We start from the raw sequence: 22,830 nt of genomic DNA on the forward strand, positions 1-22,830 counted from the left end.
TACTGTTTTATTATTTTTTATGAATAAGACTGAAATATCTAAAGTTATCTATAATTAAGGGTTTTTGATGTAAAGTTTCTGAAATGATAAAGATTGATAATGTGAGTACATCCGCTACTTTAAAAATGCTGAAAAGGACGATTATTACATGTTTATTTAGTAAATATATATGTATTATATATACATAATGCATATGTATTATACAATTGTCGTGTATACGGATTCATTGTTTGTTCCTTAAAATAAAGAGAAACATTGATTATATACGTACAAAAATAAATGCTAAAATTAATTCAAAGTTGCACATATATGTATAATAAGTATTTATATCGATAATATCAATAATAAATATCGTAGCTATATTTTTGGATAATTATAGTCATAGAGATATTTTTCAATGCGATTTTATTAACGGTGTTAAAAAAAATATTGCATTTTGAATAACTTTGTATTTTTAATGTTTTAATATCCTTTACTGTGTTTGATAAACCAGTAAACTTGGGAAAATGTTTTTTATTGTAAAATGCTAAAGAAATTATAATTTTGCAGCCACTATTTTTCGTTGATAACGTCGAAGTAATTTGTACAAGGCTATCACTGACATACAAGGTGTCTGTACGCAAAGAAAATTTTGCTGTCTTTCTTAATATTTTTATTTATTAATCTTTTAAACAAATTATTTTTCAAATTAATTTTTTAAATATGTTTAAAAAGAGCGCAATTTTTCATTTTTGTTCTAGAGTATTGTAACTTTTTCCTAGGGCAAAAATGTGAGAAAAAGAGTAATAGCCTTTATACCATTAAAGTTAATGGAGCAACTTTTCATATTTTTCCACAATGAAAATGTTACATAATCGATATTCTAGTGTTGAAATAGTTCGGTATGGTTTTGTATGTATTTGAAGATTTTAGTTTCATCGGGAAATAAATAATTATCCGATCCGAGCAATGATTCAGATTTTGTGGTAGTTTCTCTAAATTGATGTACATTTTTTGTATACATTTCAAAAGAAATTAAATCTAACAGAAGCGAGCATATCAATGCTATAAAAATGGAGAATCGATAATTAAAATTGAATTTAACGGTTATTAATGCGCCTTTGTGGAGTGCATATCTTACACATTTACTACGACTCCGATTTTGTACAAGTTTTCTATCTTGAGATAAATAAGTTGCACAGACTGTACGTTGTGTACATCCGGGAAAAAATGTTTCATATATAATTATATATAATTATATGAAATTATATATAATTATAAGTTTTGGTCAATCGCTTTTATATAGATAGAGCGGACTAAACTGAGTCGAAAAGTCCTGTACCATTTTGCAATTTTCACAATGGTTAACGAGGTATTAATTACTAAAAATCGCTAAATATTAGTCTTTATTAATTTTTTACTCAAATGCTATTAACTTTATAGAAAAACAGCAAGAGACAAAAATTGTTTATTTTCTTCTTATAAAGTTCTGAGAATTTTTTCAGAATTTTTTAATACTGTATTTTCTCATGACGTTAAAAATAGAAAAATGCAGTACTACAAAGTTGATAATAAATTCTGAAAAAAATTCTTAGAGTTCTATGAAAAGAAAATAAATGATTTTTGTCCCTTGCAGATTTTCTGTGAAGTTGATAGTATTTGAAAAAATTATTGAAGGACAATATTTAGGAACTTTTAGTAATTAATATCTACACAAAAGCGATTGGCCAAAACTTACGGGACACCCTGTATATAATTTTTTTTTCCGGGAAAGTCTTTGCGATAAGCCGTTGTGCAATCCGCTTTATCACAAAATACATAAATATCGACGACAGACAGGAAATATAAGAAGCTATATAGCTTATGTATTGACATGCCGGTCTTGGCAGAACGTTTTCTTTGATTATACAATAACGTTCTTATTAATAAGAGTTCTTATTAACGAGCATAATATTCTACTTATATTCTTAGGAACGCTGAAATTGCATCTGCAAATTCTCTTTCGCGTTTGCAGAGAAGACTAGCGTTATTAACAGCCATGCTATAGAACAGGAAAATATAATATTCACATACATACGCAGATTAGTTTAGATATTAAACATTCACGCATGCTTTACATCTTGTATCCGTGTTATAATTTCCGGTTCGGCTCTTTGCGTGAAGCAACATAAGCGCTTATGCATTCCTTTCAGATCCACAAACCACAAGCAATGATTTTAATGTCGTTTATTTATATTATCGTTAATATTTCCACATATTTTGTATATTTTTATGTGATCGTAATAATTGGATTAATTCCTTTTTTCTCCTTTTACAATAATTCTTCGTGATACTCTCTCATCTTTGATGTAAGTTCCGCTGATTCATCTCGATAATGCAACTATGCATTGTTTAGAACGTAGCTAAATCCGTGTTGCATCGAGATTTGCCTCGATTGTGGCCTTCTCTTGGATTAGAAGTTTGTACAAACCTACGCCGCGGTTTCCACAACCAAAGAGCATTATTTGATTTGAGCTCGGTGTCTAATTCGAGAGACGCCGTTCTGCCGAGATAAATGGACGTCAAGTGACGAGTTCGAAATTTAATTCGCCCATGTAAGGCGACGACTCCGTTCCGGTGAACTCGGTCTCGTCAAAGTCCTGAAGACTGGAGTTGCTCATCGTATTGGCGCTTTCAATGCTCGGATGACTCTGAAATCGTGGTCGCATCGCAATGACGGTTTCCAATTTTGGTTTCATCGGGCTAGTCAATAAATTCTTCCGGTGCTGCGCGAAGAATCCTTTTGTACCAAGGCCCAATCTCTCCGTGAGGATTCCTGCTAGAAATACCAAAGTGATAGGAATATTTTTCATGTTCTGTCGGATTTATATGAATAAGAATTAAAAAAATTTAGCAAAAAAAAATGAAGTAAAAACAGTTTCTGTTTTTTGTGCATATACATTTCGTATAAATATAATCTTTTAATTTTTATCTTGAAATAAATTTGTTCCTAACTGACGTTCTGATCATAAAAGAATATACATGTCCGTATAAAAATTATAATATACGTATTTAAAAATTATAAGTTATAATAAAATATTTTACATTATAACATAATGTTTTGTTATAACTTACAAAATTTTTCATAGTTTTTTATAGTTTCATATTTATGGATGTACTTTAATTACAAAATGTGTGTGCGTGTATGTGTTGACAAAAGTCTGCTTATTAATTTCAAAATGATAAGCGTGCACTTTAAGAGTAATGTTTTTATACTTATTTGAAGCTCTTTTAATATGTATATATTATATCATATTTTTCAAAATACGTATTTTAATAAAATAAGATAAAATAAAAGTATTTTAAATATTATTTATATATTCGCAAGATAATATTTTAGATATATGTAACTACATATGTAGACATGTAAAGATGTCTACATATAAAGATGTAAAGATAACATATCATGTAGACATGTAAAGATGTTTGAACAGGATTTTCCAATTAATTGAATAAATTTAAGAAATTCCGAAGAAATTGATTTAGCCATCGTTGATTAAGTATAAGATTAATTTAATATAGCGGAGGTATAAGAGTAAACAGACACTACCTAAAGTGACAGCTTTCGGCGATCTCTGGATCCTCAAGAGACACTCGTTCGCATTATTGTTGCCCTCATTGTTTAGGCCCTGCTTGCTCAACGTTGTCATTGTGGTAAATTGGCTGCAGTCGGAGTCCCTGGATACCCTTCTGGTATAATCTCGACAACCAACGGTTTCTTTAATTTCAGGTCGTTCCTCTCGCTCGTTCTGCGACTTCACGAGTCCATTTGGCTCGCAGAAATTCGTGTTCGCCAGTGCGATATTCGTTAGTCGTTGCTGTTCGTCGCTGATGGATATCGAGGGCGAGTGTTGAGCATCATCGAATCGATGCCTTATTGACCTCTGATACCGCGACAAACTGCTATAAGTCGGCTGTCGACGAATGACCTTGTGAGACGAGAACTTCCTGATGCAATACTTGGGCAGCATCGACTGGAAGAAAAGATGAAAAGTAAAATTATACAAGATTTTTTATTTTTGTAATTTTATTCTGATCCTAACTGAGGCTTAGCGATAATGTCCGAGAAAACAAAAAACAAAAAAGTAATTAGAACTTGTACATTATGTAATATATTTATTATAGAAATACGAAAGGTGCAAAAAGTCTTGAAAAATATTGAGAACATAATAAAACGTAATTATATTTAATATCAAATATTATATTAACTACATATGTAACAAAATATTTTTTAAATGCTATGTAAAATGTATTCGTTTATTTTTTGCAAGTATATAAGTATTTAATTATAAACAGTTCATGTAGAAATTGCCAGTGAGAAATAAAGTCATAAAGAATGATTAAAGTTCTCCAGAAACGACTCACCTTGAAAGCCTCTCTGAACTTGTTAGACATGATATTGTAGAGGAGAGGATTCACTGTGGTAGATAAATAGTAGAACACTCCCGACACGTATGTGAGCGTGGTGTAGACTATGACCATGGTATCTTCCGGTTCAGACGAGCTGTTCTGAGCATACACAGCCAGCAGCCTTTGAGCGTGAAACGGCGCCCAGCAGATGAAAAAGGCCACCACCACCGCAACTGTAAAGACAATAATTGACGTCCTATTGAGTTAAATACCAGTGAGAGACAGAGTAAAACGATTTTACTGATTCTTCACGTGCGAGATAAAATACAAAGCGAAATAATTTTTATAAAATAAAATTAGCATGTATTCTAATTAAGAATATCTATTAAAAATATTTTTTCCGTTCAAGATTACAACAGTTGTAAAATATATGTACGTCGTTATTGTTAATTTCAAAATTGTAAGTGATTTCTTGTATAGAGTTAATAAGGAGTTAGCTATTTTCCAGAATGAGATGCGAACAAATCCACTTCAATTCATGATTCCCGTAATGTACCAAGGAAAATGTATAGACAACTAACATCGCAGAGACCATTCGCCTTCATTTATGCTACTTCAAGTCACCCTTCGCGATTTCATTACTGTGTAATGAAACTTACCAAGAAGAAAATGAACTTTTATTACATTGCTATCCACACTGCTGGAGCATTCGATAACAATTTTCAAGAAATAAGACAATTAAAAGACTTTAGAAATTGGGAAAATCGAGAGAAACACCGATTCTAACTTGATTTTAGCTTTTTTCTAGAATATCATTGTAGCGCGTAAAAATATTAAGTTAAAAATTAAATAATCATGAAATATTACAAAATCCTTCAAGTTTCTGACAATTAAAGTCTAGTAAAAAAATTTTTGCGTAATACATGTTAGGTATAGATGAAAGGAAGAACCGTTTTATTAAATGGAGTGGCCAGTGAAATTTGGAAAATGCGATTGTCGAAACAATTTAATTTTGTCAAGACAAGTCTAATTGTAAGTAGAATTTTTCTTACAATTTCAGATAATCTTGATTTCCGAATATTCAAGTAGAATTCTTTCGTAACATCAAATACATTTTTGTATGATTTTTATATTCCGTTTTTATATCCTTTAATTAATGATAAAAGATTTTAATTAAAAGATATTCTCCTTTTAAATATTCCGAAGTTTACGTCAAGTGAGGTTGCAGTTGTACGCAATTACCATATATGTTGCATTAAAATAATAATTAAATGTAGTTCATGAATAACTTCTGCTTTTACCGCGCTTTTTGATGTAGCGAGTTTCTTTCAAACTTTTAAAGCATACTTTCATGTAAAATTTGTTAAATAAATTGAATTAGGCGCACAATTACAAGACAAAATGCAATTAAATCCTTCACGTGTTTCATTTCTTAAATAGTGAACAGCATATTGCGAGATATTTTGAACACTTTCACGTTTTTGTCTAACTTGTGTATATTCCATGAATAAATTTTGTTGCATAATCATTATCTTTTGTATTAGAGGAAAGCGATATAATATCTATTTAAAGTTCTTAGAGGAATTTTCATGAAAAGTTGAGAAAAATCAATTGTGAAAATTTTACAGAATTCAATTGACTTTAGAGACGTTTGTGAATGCGAATGAGATTAATGGAGCTTCTTACAATTAATGCTATAATGATGAATAATTATTACAGCTTTGTAATCTGTAATAATTAGTCCATATTTAGTCGATCGAATACAATGGGAGCAAAAATATCATGTTAAGAGAAGATATTGTATTCTCTTTCTTTCTTTTTTTTATTTTGTAATATTATAATATGTTATAATATTATACTTTATTTAATACTACTTTTATACGTGTATCTAAAAAGAAGAGACGAAGAGAAGACAAAGAATCTAAACCTTAATCTTGAAAAAATGACTCTGCAACTTCACAAGCGTATCCTTGAAGAAAGTTTTTAGAAAGATTTTAAGAAAGGCTTTACGAGAAACGACTGGGATACATAAAAAGACGTGAGCGATCGCAAGCGTGAATACGTAAACGTTAAAGCTTTCGCTGTGCGAATATTTTATATTTTATTAAAACTAAATTTGGAAAGGGACAGAAATGAACATAAAAAGACCAACTTTACCCCGCCCGTCCTCGGCAGAGCGGATGTTAAAAGCTGAAGGCTCTGACGTCTGTCGAAAAAGCGAATGAGTTATATAGAACGAAATAATATTTCGAGATCTAACACAAATTTCTGCGTAGCAATGGAAAAGCTGAAAAAGTTGTGCATTAAGAAAATATTTGCGTACTTTCGAGATTCCGCAGATACAGATAACTGTTATGTAATCGTTTTAAAAATTCTTGCTAATTTATGAAATTATTTTTGTAATAAAATAATTTAAGAGAACTCACACTATTAAAAAAAAATCCCTACTCTTTTTTCCTTATAAAACAGTTGCGTTAGTTTAATTGCAAGAAAAAATTATTAGTACATTGTAAAAAAGAAAATGTTAATTTTAACATTTTTTACATGTCCCAGGAGATCCATCTAATTTTTAAATTAAAGTAACTCATTCGTCTTGTGTTATTTATTAACGAACTAGTAATGTTAAATAATTGACACAGTACTTTACATTTGTTATTTTGACTTTAAGGGTGATTTAAAACTAACATATAAAACAAGTAGAGTACATAGAAGAGTAGTTGCAGTAACTCGTAAGAAAATGTTAATAAAACATTTTTGTTCGTATAATGTGAATGAAAAAATTCATAGATGTTAAATTGACTTTGAGATATATAGATTAATTGAAACAATTGTATTAAAAACACTCAAAATAATATTCCATTTTTAATTGACATACGCAATTGTTAAGTTAGAAAAGTGACATGAATCTAACACATCAAAATGTTACAAAAATAATAACATATCAGTTGTATGTTTATTATACATTGAAGTAATAATCAAAATGTGGGTAACACAAGAAAAATTCCACATATGGACGCACGATTTTTTACTGTAGTAAATAACTCAGAAATAAATAATTGAAATAATAATCGTTAAGACCGTTCTAATTAACAAACAAACTTTGCTTTATTTTAAGTTGCGCTGAAAAAGAACAAAAGTATAGAATGTGAAGAATTGTTAGGAACATCTATCAGACTCTGAAAAATGTTTATAACATTTTATGTGACATTTTTAAACTTTAGAAACTTCATGAAAAAGCTTCTATCTTTTAATAGCTTTCGAGGGACGTTTCGTAATTTCTGAAAAAATGCGCGGTAACTAACTCCTTTACAATTTGTGGGGTATTGCGACCGTAAATACGCATGCCTGGTCGTGGGATCAAAAACACAAATGAATCATCGATGCGTTAATTCGAAACATCGTTCATCACAGTTTGTTGCAATGGTGGAAAAAGTTCGATGATACGGAAATACGGAGGCATGTGTATTTTTTCTTTTTTTTTTTTGCAAACAGAAAGCCGATTTTATTACCACGCGCACTGTCGACAAACGAGATTCGCCCACACAGTCAACGGTATGAAGGTCGGCATTTTTATTTCGATTATTGCTTCAGCTGAGACATCGAGGACGAGACAAGCGATCCCACTGCGATCGTAAATTCAGGTGAATTATATCGGAACAAGTTTTCAAATTCACGAAAATCTGGTTGATATCATTCAGTCTCGCACGTTTTAACGTTTTAACGAGGATAGTATGCAACGTGAAAACGTGTCAATGTGATATCCGTTATTAAATATTTTTTATTGCTTTTCGTGCGAGTTTTCGTGTCAATTTAATAAAAGTATATTTACATTTAAATATTTTTGTTATTGTTATGTGTCGTAAATGTTACACACAAACATTACATACATTATTGTGTGTGCAACTTATACAACTTATTCCTAATGGAAAATTATTGCGAAAAAGTGACAAGCCGTGTAATTATAATTTATAAAAACTCGATTAATTATTAATGAAAGCTCTGTTTGGTTAATAAAACTTTTTTTTAGTTTATTATACACGCGCTCGGTGGATCGCAAAGCATGCGGCTTCAAATGTACACACATGCACGTGATCTCTATTATATAAATCAGTAAACGCGCCACGTGTAAACAGAATTGTCCAATTATCACTGATAAATTCACGAGCGATCGTTTTTCCATTTTTCAGAAGAGCAATTTTATACACAATTAATATCTTAATTTTTAATTATATACATGTATTATTAGGATTAAATTATTATAAATATCTAAAAATAAGCATAAATTAAATTTAAAATTAATTTTATTATTATTAACATTAAATTAATTTTATTTTAATTGAATGAAAATTTAATTATTAATTTCAAATTCATGTATATTTTTAGAAATATGTATATAATTTTATACGCATATGTATTTATAATAAATTTTTAATGAAATTTCTTAATATAATTAAAAATATCTCAAGGATTAAAAAACTCAAAATTAACATTAATTCTCTCCACGATTTATAGAAAATAGCGAGTTCTCCCACACGTTTTGTTTCGTATCGAATAAACCATTTGATAATATCGAAAATTTCATTATAAAGATAACCACGTACTCAAATATAACTTTTCGAAGCCAATCAAATGTGTGGTCTTTATTTTTATCTTCGTGGAAAGTGAACGAATGATCTCTATCCTCGATCAACGCAAAAGAAAAGAAAACGTAAACGCACGTGTAGAAGATATCAACTTTTCCTGTCTTTGGAACGCATTATCTTTTCTTTGGAACGCATTATCTTTTCTTTGGAACGCATTATCTTTTCGACAGATTTGACGATGAGAGGGAACGAAAGAGTTCTTTAGTATATCAATAAAAGAGATGAGATAATTTGCCGAAATTTGTTTAATGGAATACTCCTTTCCAAGCCAAATTGATAAATTAATATATATGAATAACAAATCAAAAACAAACAATCATTACAAATCACGACGATCCTTTAAGATATAAAGTTAGAGCGGAAACGTTTACATATTTTTAGTATGAAGATCTTCCGTTGTTATCAAGATTATCTGGATCATAACGATGGTTTTTAGGGTGGAATGTATGTAATCCAGAATATTTTTACACACACAGAGAGACTATAAAAATACTACAACCGTGATTTTGAAGTCAACAACACGTTTTTCCATACGCTTTTTCTTTATTAAGCTCGAAATCGACCCATGTTTAGATAAGAGAAACCTAAATAAAGCTTTTTGCCATGTCAGATTTGTGTTACAAGTAGTTACTGCTATTTTCGATCTTATGTTTGAATGATATTCTTGCATAAGAGTTAGACTTACATAAGAACAAAGAATTGGACCAATGCTCAGGGCTGGGCATGTATTTGAAATACTTTTATTCAAAAATAGTACTTGTAACACAATTGTATTATGTATTTTGTATTTCAGTGGAAAACACATGAAAGTATTTTATATTTTATATTTCAGCGGAGCACATAAAAGTATTTTGTACTTTGTATTTCAAATCGAAAGATTGAAAGTATTTTGTGTTTTGTATTTCAAATATTAATATTGATATATAATAAATCCTATTATATTGAATTACAAAATACAAAATACTTTTATGTGCTCCGCTAAAATACGAACTACAAAATATAATTGTATTATAAATACTGTGTTTAAAATAAAAGTGTTTCAAGTGTCCAGCCCTGTTAATATCAATCAATTATTCGATCTTCTCAGATATGTAATCGGTTTATTTTTTTCATTGATATAATAATTATCGTATTAGTATATTCCTGAGAGGCGGAGATTCTAAAATAATTTTCCCTCGACTCTCATGATACGAAATAAAGTTTAAGAAATAAAGATATAACGGGAGCTTAAAACATTTGACATATCGCGTAACTACCTACGCGAGCGATAAATTGCAACCCGGAAGATCTGCAAACTGCCACAATAATACAGAGTAAATTTGGATGCGACCTACGATCACGTGGAAGCTTTGGTACTTTGGGGTATTACTCGAGTCTTACGTAAGCCGATTGGTCGGAAAATAGACTGGAATCGCTCCGGTTAGCGCGAGCAAAAGTATACAACCAGCCGTTCATCAAAATGCACCTGTAGATACATACATAACAATGATAACCGCGTTTTGTGTTTGCCTAGTCATTTACGTTAAGGATTCTAATGTACTTATGCAATGTAAATACAACTGTAGAGTCCAACTAAAGTTTCAGTTTCAGTTAAAGATCAAAGTTTCGATTTCGGTTTTAGTCGGAATTAAAAGCAAGTTTCAAAAGGGTAACATATAAGTCGAAATTGATTAAATTGTAATTTAAAAAAGATTTTTGTTTTATATCTCTCTTGTAATTTTGTTATTAGTGAGATAATATATAATTTTGATATAGTGATATTACAAATAGTGATATTAATAGAACATAGATAACAGAATTGTAATATTATAGAATGGTAATAATGTGTAATTATTCAATAATTAAATTATAATATTAATTATATTATTGAATAAATACATAATATATGTATATATACGTACACATATACATATCTTTCTAGAATTTCTATACAATTTTCGGTTTTCGGTTTCAGCCGAAATAAAAAAAAATGGTTTCGGTTGGACTCTATATAACTGTTTTAATAAATTAAAATAAAAACAATTTTGTAATTTTAAGAATAAATCTTAATGAATTGCCTATGTGTGTGAGAATAGTTTGTATCTAACTACCACTGAAGATAACTCAAATCTAGAGTTGAAATGTACTGTTTGTAATTAATTTTGTAAGTACAGCACATTTCAATTGTCTACAAATTATATCGTATTATAAATATATTACTATAGAAATCAAAGTCTTAAACGGTCTTGCTGGATCTTAAATGCTAGTATGATTCTTGTGTGAATTTATATACTATGTATGTAGTCCCCAGAAACGCGTGCCGAAATGATTTTTCGGTCTTGAAAACGCTAACTCTACTAAACTACCGCAGTAATATCACAATTGACTAGCAATTTAACAAATTTTTGATGCTTATTCGCATCTTCGAAACGATCTTAATAATGTTGAATAACATAGTAAAACCTATTAGGTCCAGTTTCACAACTCACAGTTAAGTCTTAACCGAGGTTCAACTTGTTTCTCATCTGTTTCCAATTCTAGAATTAAAAAGAGATAATGAATAAGTTGAACTTCGGTTAAAAGTTAACCGTGAGTTGTGAAATTGGATCTTAATAGTTAATTCTTATTGCGAAAAGTATTACCTCGCGCCGAGGTAATACTTTTCGCAATAAGAATAAATTATTAACAGGTTTTAATGTTATTCAACATTATTAACTAAATTAAGTTTTAAATGGCTTTTGCCACGTGCGCAAGATTGAGATAGCGAATTCTTATTCAAAAAATAATTTATATTCACACATATTACTCATAAATATTTATGAGTAATGTGTGTGAAATATAAATTATATTGTAAATATATTATTTACACATTGACAAGCGCAAAGACAGTTTACTTATATTTGTTTTAATAAATTTATCATCTAATAATATAATAAAAAGACAAAATGTAGGTTCTGTGCAATTTCTTGTAACGCGTATATTGTATCATCATATTTACGAGAAGCTTTGGGTAGGTGAAATTATGAGTTGGGTTTTTTTATCTTTAATATATCTTCCCCTTTACGTCGTTCAAATTTCTCTCTTCGACCTTGAAAGTAAAGTTCGAAAGAAGTTCAATAAAGACCTGGGTCTGAATATATCGAAGACATGACTTGTCGAGATCGAGAATGAAATCGGCGCCACGTGACATTGTGAATGATTGGAAGCTTGTGAGGGGAACAGCAGGTTATTTATCTATAGCTATTAAAAGGTACGAGCGAAATAATTCTTTGGGGCTTTACAAGCAAGCTCCTGAATCCTAAGCCACTTGTAGCGAGGTAGAAAAAAATCAGAAAATAACTCACGTGAGAAATGTCAATAGCGATTCGGGTTTTATACATCTCATATTTTAAATTCGTCACTACGTTAGAGCGCCGCTGGATGATGATTTTTTTTTCTTTGTGCTGACATTAATATCGTCGCGATCGATTCGCTGGAAATGTAACGGCGTTTCTTTACGCGAAAAATAAAGAGATAGCGAACACATTTAAATCGAATCATTGGTGAATATTACGTGAATTATACGTTCAATTTGGAATTATATTCGTATAATCGTCATTTAAAATCAAATAAAAAAAAATGTTTATTTAGAAGACTTTAACTCCTTTAACTCTGAAATGATTGTTGAAATTCTCAATTTCACTTTTGTTAAGAAGAAATTCTTAGCAAATTCCTCTAAAAACTTTCAGTATTATTTAAATCTTACGAGATGTTTAAATGAAACACAACAATGCGATTTAAATATAAAAGATTTAGCTGTAACACCTAGGACAACCTATGCATTCTTGTTATTCATTTCATATTGTAATATTTGTTCGATCTAATTGCATGTCTGACCTAATAGCCGTGAAAATATACGGAGATAGCTTGTAATCGAGTTTGAAATGACTCGGTTAATTTGCCAAGACATGGGCACAGTCGGCTATTTTCAACATTTCCTCGCATTTGGTGATCTCGTTTTGTCTTGCCGAACGAAATGGTCAGCCTCGAGAGACTTGTCAATGAATTCTTTTAAAGTGCGAATTCATCGATATCCTATTCGTATCACGTACGAATGGTATTGTAAAAATGAGGCATCCTGAGAAGATCTATTACGTGTTCGAGAACAACACAGAAATAGCATAGAAATTTTCTTCTTTTCGAGATATTCCGAGAAGGCAATTTATTAATAAATCACCTATGATAGAAATGTGAAATCATTTCAGTCCAAAACTTGAGAAGATGTCGAAAGATTTATATGTTTATTTCTGTAAAAGTAACTTTATAAATTTTTATTAGTTCTTTGAGTAGAATTAAAAAAAGGAAATTGTGAGAAACACAAATTAAAAAAAAAAATGTTATACGTATATTATACATATATATTTTTTAAGTTTTTATTTAAGTTTTTATTTGCAAAGTTAAGATATTACTTTACTAAAAATTTAAAAATAAGAAAAATCAAGATATTTAGAAAATAAAATCTATATACGCAAGAAAAATTTCCTACAACTTAAATTCGACATTAAATGTCGAATACAATACAACAGAAATTCGTAAAGTGATTGAAGTAAATGTCACGCAATAAAGCTTTGTCATTATGAATCGCTATCGGAGATAAGACCGGGGATAAGAAGAAGTTTATGCGAGACCGTAAAACTCGATCAAATGTCTGAATCTTCCTCTCCCTTTTTCGGTTAGAATCGAAAAATATTTTCTGATATCTGTGCGTTTCAATAAAAAAACCGATGTCATACTTTCGTTTTGAACAAAATTGCGAAGCTTGGCACGTTGATGCGTCAGAATCGATCGTTCGCATACTGTGTCTGCTTCCTCTCTCGAAGATTTTTTCCTCTTTCCAATCTAAGTTATAGTCGAGAATAACATTTATTCTTGTCTAATTCTCATATTTTATTTGAGAAATGGGCACAGCGATGTTTAGTTTTTCCTGAAATCTAATAGCAATTAATGAAATTAATAGAACCGTAATTTTTTAAATTGCTTTTCTACGACTTTTATTCGACGTGTCCATCTGGAAACATTCTATCTTTACGCGAAATTTTGCGTGACTTTTAATCTTGCTATAATTTTGCTCGATTTTGTATTACATTACATTTTTACGAAATGCAAGATCTATTATTTAGACAATGACAATAAATTTGTCAAATATAATTTGTATTGTGAAAATCATTAATTATTCAAATCTGTCAAAATATATCCCATTTATTCACTTTACATACAATATACTTGTAACAATATTTTTAAAGATATATATATATATATATAGAGGAAGGTCACCGATACCGACATGCCACTTTGTTTTTAAGCAATATTTCTTAAACAAAAGGTAAAAATACGACTTCAAAAACATAAATACAAAGTAAAAAGTGTCTTCTATCAGATAGTATAAGCAATTTTTATAATACTGTTAGTAATTTTACAATAATTAAGTTTTTCGTAAGTTATGCAAAAATGAGCGTCTGACAAAATGGGCTCAAAAACTGACACAGTAGGCAGTAATGCTACGTATTCCTATTCTTTTTCTTTTACAGGAATTATCTGTATAAAGTACCTATAACTGAATGTATATAAGATTTTTCAGAATTATTTTACTTCGTTATCAAACATTTTTATTGAATTATATGCATATTTACTTTATGCTATTTTGCAAGATGCAAATATGTAACGCGATAGTTTTTCTAGAATTGTTCCATATATGCACGATTGCCTTCAGCTCCAATAGACTTATTTGACACTATAAAGCAACACTATAAAGATTAAGTTAGCTCATGGTCTGTTTTACGGATATGTGTGTTGGTTTACGCTGTACCCGAATTTTAAATTAAAAATCGTATTATGAAAAGACTACTAGCGTTTTCTCTTGGGATACACTGGGTGCAGTCTCACACCGCACCAGTTGCGTGTAAGCGCTACACTCAGCTACAGTGCCTGCTACACTATACTAGAGTGGTGCACACCATGGTGTACACTGTATCATTATTATGTTAAAACCCTGTTCCCGCTTGAACTTTTATTTTCAAATTTTAAATGTCACATTGATTCTACACAGTCTCTTTGAGACGGTGTAGCAAAATCCCACTTCGTGCATAAAATTTGCACTACACCGTAGCCACGGAAACACGGTACACCGAATGAGTTCGCTTACCACCAGCCATGGAAACGGTACACTGTCTGAGTGTTGCACTAGTGGGCGATAGTGCAGCCAAAAGAAAACGCTATAAGAGAAAAAATAATATAAATAAAACTTATTTCGGAAACTACAAGAATTTAAAATGACGTAATATTATCAATAATATAGTCACTATTATTTAAACCTCACAATTTGCAAAAGAAAATCGTAAGAATTTTATTTTCGCATTCGTAGAATTCGTTTTTAGCTGATTTAATATAGAAACAAGCCAGAAATCTACGAATTATAAGTTTGTACTTTTTTAATTAGCTAAACAGATCATGATTTTATTAGTATTAATAAAGTGCAATAGTTAGTTTCCGAAAAATAAGGGGGTGTCACTTTAGGAGACCTATGTCAGTATCGGCGATTTTCCTCTATATATATCCAGCAGATATAATTTAATAAACTTTATAGCAATAATATCACCGAATAATTAGTTATATTAACAATATACTATCCTAATAACACACTTTATCCGGGATATGTTCTGAGGATATTCAAAGGACATATAGACGTCCTTTGGACATCCTCAGGACGTCCTCTGGAGGTCTGTGTTGTTAGGGTAGTTGACAGGTGACATAATATAATATTACATGTTCTAATCGAAAGTTAGTAAATTTAGTAAATGCTTGTATGATTTTTATACCGCAGAAATTCTTAAAGTTTATGGAAAATATACGACACAGGTTTATTCAATAAACAAAGGAAACTTCAAAGAACCTCTCTGTCGTATCGCACTTGCGTGTTTATGAAATTACTTGCATATTATCACAGGCGCAGCAACCCTGATAAAAATAAAAATCAGAGCGTAAATGAAATGTAATAGGAATAACAGAAGCGTAAATGAAACTTCTAGGAGGCGAAAATTGAAACATCAAATGTTTCTTCGCTGAAGCATAAATGCTTCTTTTACATTTTATTTTCCAATTTTCGCCTTCTAGAAGTTTCGTTTACGCTTTCGTTACTCTCCCATTACATTCGATTTGCGCTCCGATTTTTATTTTCATCGGGGAAGGTGTTTGCAACATTATTCAGATACACGTTATTCAGATACGTTCTGTTAAGCGAAATTCGAAGAATTAAGCATAGATTCGAATGCTTCACGAGATTGCTGCAAGAATGTCTGACTAAGCATTTGCAATAGCGGGTTCTGGGCGGCTTAAGCTCATTTAAACTTTTCGTGAGAAGAGAACTTCTGGCGTGATACGTTTAAATACGATTTGCATGTGAAACTATGCGAACTGACTAATTTTGGACTAAAATATGTAACTTGTTTTCAACTGTCACATCTAGCATGCTTATTAATGCAACTAATTATTCATATCATTATTTAATTGCTATAAAGTTTCTCAAATTGTGACGCTCAATATATATCTTTGAAAATATCTTCCATTATATGCAAAGTAAATGAATGAGATATAGTTTAATGACGGATTTCTTGGAATAAAAATTTTTCTTTAAATAAAGTTTTCCGAGTTTTAATTATTCCTTTAGAATCAAGTTTCAAACTGAAATTCTGCTAAAACTCATTTAAAAAATTAATGGAAGATTATAATCTTAATATCTATTTGTCTTCTCTTTATCGTAAAATATTCTGTATACCGTGATTCAAATCATTCTTCGAGACAGGACGATGAAAATTTCCTGTTAATTTTTCCGATAACTATGAGTTCCTTTGGATCATCGATTATTATTCGGTGAATTCGTTGATCTTAATGAAGGTCTTTAATGGACTCTCGAGTACTAGACTTAGAACCAAAATAAACTCGATTTCAATGATCTCAAATCGCGTCCCTAAGAATGCTCGAGCTGCAAGTTGTAATTTCCAACGATCAAAGCGACTGCACCGCTTACCGAGCATGCGAATAACGTTCCTTTGAGCGTTCGTCTTCCCTCTGCTGCTGTCCGCGTGATTCAGTGCGCCGTGAATATGGTGCCTTTTACTGACGGTGGTGGATAGCAGGCTCGAGCGTCGCAATTTGATGGCGATCAACACGTACAGCACGGTGATGATCGTCATCGGTAGCACAAAGAATAGGATGGTTGAGACCTCGAACGCGTGCTCGATTAGCGTCCACTCTAGTGAGCACCTGGCACTGTCCAGGACGGCGGTGCCGTTGTCGGTGTAGTCGACGTAGACGATGCCAAATTGAATAGCCTGTGGTATGGCGAGGCAGAGGGCCAACAGCCATATCGCCACCACAAACTTTACTGCCCGCGATAGTTTCGACATTGTATGTGAAATAAAGGGATGACAGATCGCCACGTACCTGCAGCAAAGAAAAAAAAAAAGTAGAAATATTAAAAAAAGGGGCGAATATTTTGTTTCCGAAGAGACTCGTCGATGGCTCTATCCTGCGAGTGTCCGGATTATCGATGTTCACACGCAGTCAAAAATCGCAGAACCGACAAACTGGCACGAGCTTCCCACTCTCTCTCTTTATTCGTACATTTTATTTTATCGATTTCTACATCAAACTAGTGATATGAATATTTCAGTTGAAATACCCATATCACCAGCTATATCGTGCATGATTCGCGAAAAAAAAAGAAAAAAACACGATACCGATAAAAACGAATGATTGGCAGGATATAGGATCGACGAGTGTTTAAATATCCATGACAGTCTATCAGCCAGATTTGATGTATGCGCGATATATCCTAATATTTCTGAGCTCACCTCTCGATGGTGAAGGCCGTGATGGTTAGAACGGTGGCATTAGCCGAGGTCTCCGAGGCGAAGCTTTGAATAATACAGAATGCCTCGCCGAAGACATACGGAAAATTCGACCAAAAGTAATATATCTCCGGCGGCAGTCCAAACACGAGTAGCAGCAAGTCAGACACTGCGAGGCTAAAGAGATAATAATTAGTAGCGGTATGCATGGACTTGTTGCGCGCGATCACCACGCACGTGGAGATGTTGCCGATCAGACCGGTGAAGAAGATCACGACGTAGATCACTGTGATCGGCAGCACGATGTATATGGAATCCCGGCGGTCCAGCGCGTTTTCATCTCTGAGGAAGGCAACGATCGTGCTCGAGTAGTTCTCGTATCGCGGATTCGCGTGGATGATACTGTCAATCGTGGAGCGGAGCTCCTGAAGATTCTCATCTTTCGAGAATCTCCAAGAGTCCCCCGCACCTTGAAGGATACTGGTGATGTTCGCTATCGTACCCGAAATCATCTTGTTTCTTTTATTGAATTCTGATCGGCGAGAATAGGCGTCGACTTCGCAAAGAAAGTAAGTAGATTAATATTTGGGACTTCGTGACCGAACTTCAAATCGCCTGTTGGAACGAGTAGATATCTCCGCGCTGCTAGTATTTCTGCTGTGCAATTTTTGTTACTTAATCTTATCCATAAATATTCCAGACCATCATAGAGACGATTTATTCTATGGAATGCAATTATGATGTCTTCTCTGGACAGTATTGATGTTTTCGTGAAGATCCCTTGGTAAAATCCCGGCTTACACGTGCCGGATATTCTTGATAGTTTTCAGTCTACATCTTGTGAGTATTTTTACGAGTTGAATAGTTTCTCACGATAAGATTCTAGCACTGCTTATCTTCGTGTTGATCTGAAATTATATAAGTATTTTTTTTTTAATTTGAAGACGACTAATTTACATTTTGCGTAGGTAAACGAACGATATAATCACAATACAAAAGTATTTTTGAACGCAAGATTATCGTGTACTTGATCTTTCGCATTTAGCACGCAAAAAATATTTTGCTGATTTAACTGGAATTATAGCTGTTTTTTTGTATCTGATAGAAGATTATGTATCATATGCATAAAATTTATAGCACAAATCTAAATTCTATTTCTGTCATCTATGTGATTAGATGCAATACATATCTAATATCGCAGTACTTACTAGAAATTTATCTATTTTAGCTATTTTTTTTCGTACTTGGATAATTTCCACTGTAACTGCAAGATCACTTTTTTGAGTGAGTAATGATGTATTAGGGAAGAGAGAGAGAGAGAGAGAGAGAGAGAGAGAAAGAGAGAGAGAGAGAAAGAGAGAGGGTATGACTAATGTTATGGATTGATAGCGATTCCTGTAATCCACCGATTAACGAGAAGACATTCCGTGTCCTCCCTAATGCTTTGATTAATTTCGGTCAATGAGCGTGAATTAAAGGGCCGCCTATAAATTCCTCAACTAGACCGATGTGCAATATTGTTCTCTCTATACGGAGAAAACTTTATATTTAAAATTACTATAATATGGTAGTAGCTGCGGACATCATGTAAATTATAAGTTTAAATGTTATAGTTATTTTTTTAAAAACAATAATGCAACGTAATTTTTATAGTAAAAATTTTTTATTACAAAATCACAACTTGTTGAATAAAAGTTATAAAAGTTAGTATTGTAAAGATAAGTAAAAAATATATATCTAGCAAATTTTGTTTGCGTATCATAGTAAAAATTAACAGTTTTCATGTTAGAATATGGCTTAACAAAACACTGGTTTAACAAAACAATTACTTTATTTATTATAATTATTTATTATAATTATTTATTATAATTATGTGATAAAAATTAGTATTACCATAATAAAAGTTATGTCGGAATCATGTTGTGACGGTCCATCGGAAATATTATAGACATAGTGTAATTTAAAATTGTATTAAAACTTAATATAAAATTTTCTCTGTGTATTACACGTTTTATGGTCGATGTAGCGCAAATTTTTGTTAGCGCAAATTTTTAATAACATCAACGTTATAACTTTGTTTAACGATGCAACTATTACGTAACAAAATATGTTAAATTTATTTTGTTGAACGGGAAATTACATATTATGTTACTTTTAGTTGGTCGACTGGAACGTTTAATGCCGCACGTGGAAAGAACAACTTTGCTGAAAGACCCATAAATTTAGCTAGATTATAAATCTATGTAGCCAAATTTATATATATCATCATAAATCTATAAATTTAGATAGAGCTGAAAATAATTTTGTTAAACCATAAAAATAATTACGTAGGAAACTCAAGCGTGACGAGCTATACTGCGAAAAATTTTTATTCTTAAGACCGGAGCACAGACTTTTGCATAATGCATAATGCATAAGACATAAGAAAGTCAACCAATAAGAATTTTTTATTTCATGAAAAGGAAAGGAATGAACGATTTTGGTTGGTTTATTTTCTTTTGTATTATGCGGTATGCAAAGGTCTATGTCGCGACCTTATAAGACTCAGTTTGTGTGTGAACATCCTATATATTTATTTTGACGGTCTAAGAAAATTATTTTCAGATTTGTATCCAGTTAAATTTTTAGATATTTTAGCTAGAAAACTATTTTTTCCGCGTAATCTCTAATCGTTTGAAATACGAAATAAGCCTGTTATCTCGCTACCTCATTTGGTGAATCTCGCAATCATCTCATTTTAGTCAATTATCCATGTCCGTTATGCTAATTATATGATGAATTCTAATGTAGCTGCTAATGCAGGCATCTGCCTGTGACGTGCACGCTGTGTGCACACATTGTAACAGCTTTATTCATCATGTCGACGGATCTATTTCTATTTTCCGCGAACACTGCCTTTCACAATGATGTCATTAACGCTTAAAATTATTTATGAAATTCATCGCTAACGAGAAGTGGATACCTTCAAAAAGGTCTTAGTAATATGTGATGTGATTTCCAGCCATATATGATATCTCTGTCCGTTAACAAATATCCGCTTTCCACATTGTTACAATTATATTAACTACTCTGACAAGAATATCACCTTTCGAATATATACTCTGACCTTTTAACGCATCGCCTTTAGCTTGGTCCTTTTCTCAGCCATACATGTATCCCATCACCCATTCAATCTTCAAAATATCACGTTTCCTTAAGAACGACAAATGCTACAGAAATAGATACGAAATGAGATAATCTTGTTTATCGAAATGAAATCACGGCATTAAGTACAAAAGTAGTCTGATCTATATAAATTTATATTTTTTGTATATTGCAACTTTTTATATATTATAATACATTTAAACATTAGAATTATTGATGATTAATTTTATTAACATATTTTATAAATATATGAATTTTACAAACATATTATAAATATATTTTGGAAAAAAGAAATAATGGATAAATTCAAATAATTAAAAAAAAAAGATAAACCAATAATATTTTATATATAATCACTTGGTACTTTTTAATTAAAGTAAAATTTATTAAATAAAATTATGATACTTTTTAATTTTATAATATTTCAATATATATGTACACAATACACAGAGCTTGCACGAAAAATCGTTTAGGTAGACCGGCTATATTTCCAATAACAATAATAATATTTTCAGTAATTATTTTCGGATCGAAATTGATTTATCTACTTAAACAATCCTGTCGATGCTAAACAATTTCGATTTCACCCACAAGCCACGTGAGCTGCAGATGCAATCGACAATTGCAGTGCTTCGACAAAACAAAACTAGACATTCCAGCACCTTACAAAAGCCACAAATCGCACACGGCACACCACCTTGCATTCTCGACGGAGTCCTAAACTCGTTCTGCGTCATCACGTCCGCGAATCGTTTCCACGCGCGCGCGAGGATGCTCATCTCTGCGCTTGTTGCCTTCACATTGATGTTGTAATCGACGACGCGGTGCTTTCGTGAACGTCGTTCATCGAACAGAACGGAAACACATGGGGCTATTTTCGAAGCGGATCGCGCTCCCAACTGACATCCAACATTGTCTAATTGTCCCCAATGAATCGTTAACTTCTTCGTCGTCAAAACGTTATCCGGAAACCGCTCCGCAAAACTAGTACGAGAAATTCTCTGATTTATCTGGCTTACGTTCCATCAACGTTCATACAATTTTCGACGCGAAATGATTTCTCTCGGGTATAATTCATCTGTATTCCGGCGCATCTTGTTAATGAACTCTTCAACATGCTTCGGACATAAAGCTGTTGATTTTCATTATGAACTGTATCTTAAATTCTAATTCTTCTTTATAACATTAGGCGTAACGAATTCGATTTTTTATTTGATGCAATATTATCATTTTGAAGCACGCGATCTTTAATTCTGCTTTAGTTATTGCATGTTTTAACGCAAAGAATGCCTTTGTTAGTTCAAATAATTTACATTTTGATAACAAAAAGCTATGATTGGATTATAAATAACGCATATATAATTTGGCCTACTTGCATCACATTAAATTTTAATGAAAAGTTGCTCGATGAACGTACAGTTGATTATTTATTTTAACAAAATTTTCGAAAATCTACATCGAGTGTCTTCGAGTGTACCACACGATTTTGCTTATTTTTGAATTTTCCGAAGTTACAGAATTAAATGTCTTCATTTAGTTGACTGATATGTCTGCGCTTGGTAATTTATTGGCACAAATTTTCAAACGTTGACTTGCTGTTCGGTCATGGTCGCACTTTGTCAAGCTTTAAAGGTTTAGAAACGCGCTTGAACTTATATATAGCAGTACCTATTTATTGTCTTCATTCAAATTTTATTTACAAAACAGCATATACGAGACTTTTAAAATGACGATGAAAAATTATTTAATGCAATCATGCAAGACATTTTATATCTTCGACCGCGTATCTCGATCACGATAAATAAAGTGTA

The 22,830-nt window shown here is 31.7% G+C and overlaps 1 protein-coding gene across 2 annotated transcripts; it reads right to left on the minus strand.

The window, feature by feature from the left end:
* Positions 1-1,730: 1,730 nt before the first annotated feature.
* On the minus strand, positions 1,731-21,017 carry LOC108758058 (neuromedin-U receptor 2). Of its 2 annotated transcripts, none has more exons than XM_018502838.1 (6): positions 20,982-21,017; positions 17,879-18,783; positions 17,053-17,468; positions 4,384-4,601; positions 3,569-3,992; positions 1,731-2,794 (listed from the first exon to the last, which is right to left on the minus strand). In XM_018502838.1, exons 2-6 carry the CDS (start codon positions 18,385-18,387, stop codon positions 2,541-2,543), a joined length of 1,821 nt encoding a protein of 606 aa, XP_018358340.1. In that variant the 5' UTR covers positions 18,388-18,783; positions 20,982-21,017; the 3' UTR covers positions 1,731-2,540. The 2 variants fall into 2 exon arrangements, with proteins under 2 accessions (XP_018358340.1, XP_018358332.1); XM_018502830.1 differs by having other exon boundaries at positions 1,731-2,797.
* Between the last annotated feature and the right edge of the window lie 1,813 nt (positions 21,018-22,830).

Source organism: Trachymyrmex cornetzi, unplaced genomic scaffold (genome assembly GCF_001594075.2).
Source record: "Trachymyrmex cornetzi isolate Tcor2-1 unplaced genomic scaffold, Tcor1.1 scaffold1017, whole genome shotgun sequence".
NCBI lineage: Eukaryota > Metazoa > Arthropoda > Insecta > Hymenoptera > Formicidae > Trachymyrmex > Trachymyrmex cornetzi.

Excerpts from the sequence above, each read along its gene's own strand:
- LOC108758058 (XM_018502830.1), bottom strand. The coding sequence starts at position 18,387 with ATGATTTCGGGTACGATAGCGAACATCACCAGTATCCTTCAAGGTGCG. Across the intron at positions 17,469-17,878 it reads ACGGCCTTCACCATCGAGAG|GTACGTGGCGATCTGTCATC; the intron begins GTGAGCTCAGAA and ends TCTTTGCTGCAG. Across the intron at positions 3,993-4,383 it reads AGTTCAGAGAGGCTTTCAAG|TCGATGCTGCCCAAGTATTG; the intron begins GTGAGTCGTTTC and ends CTTTTCTTCCAG.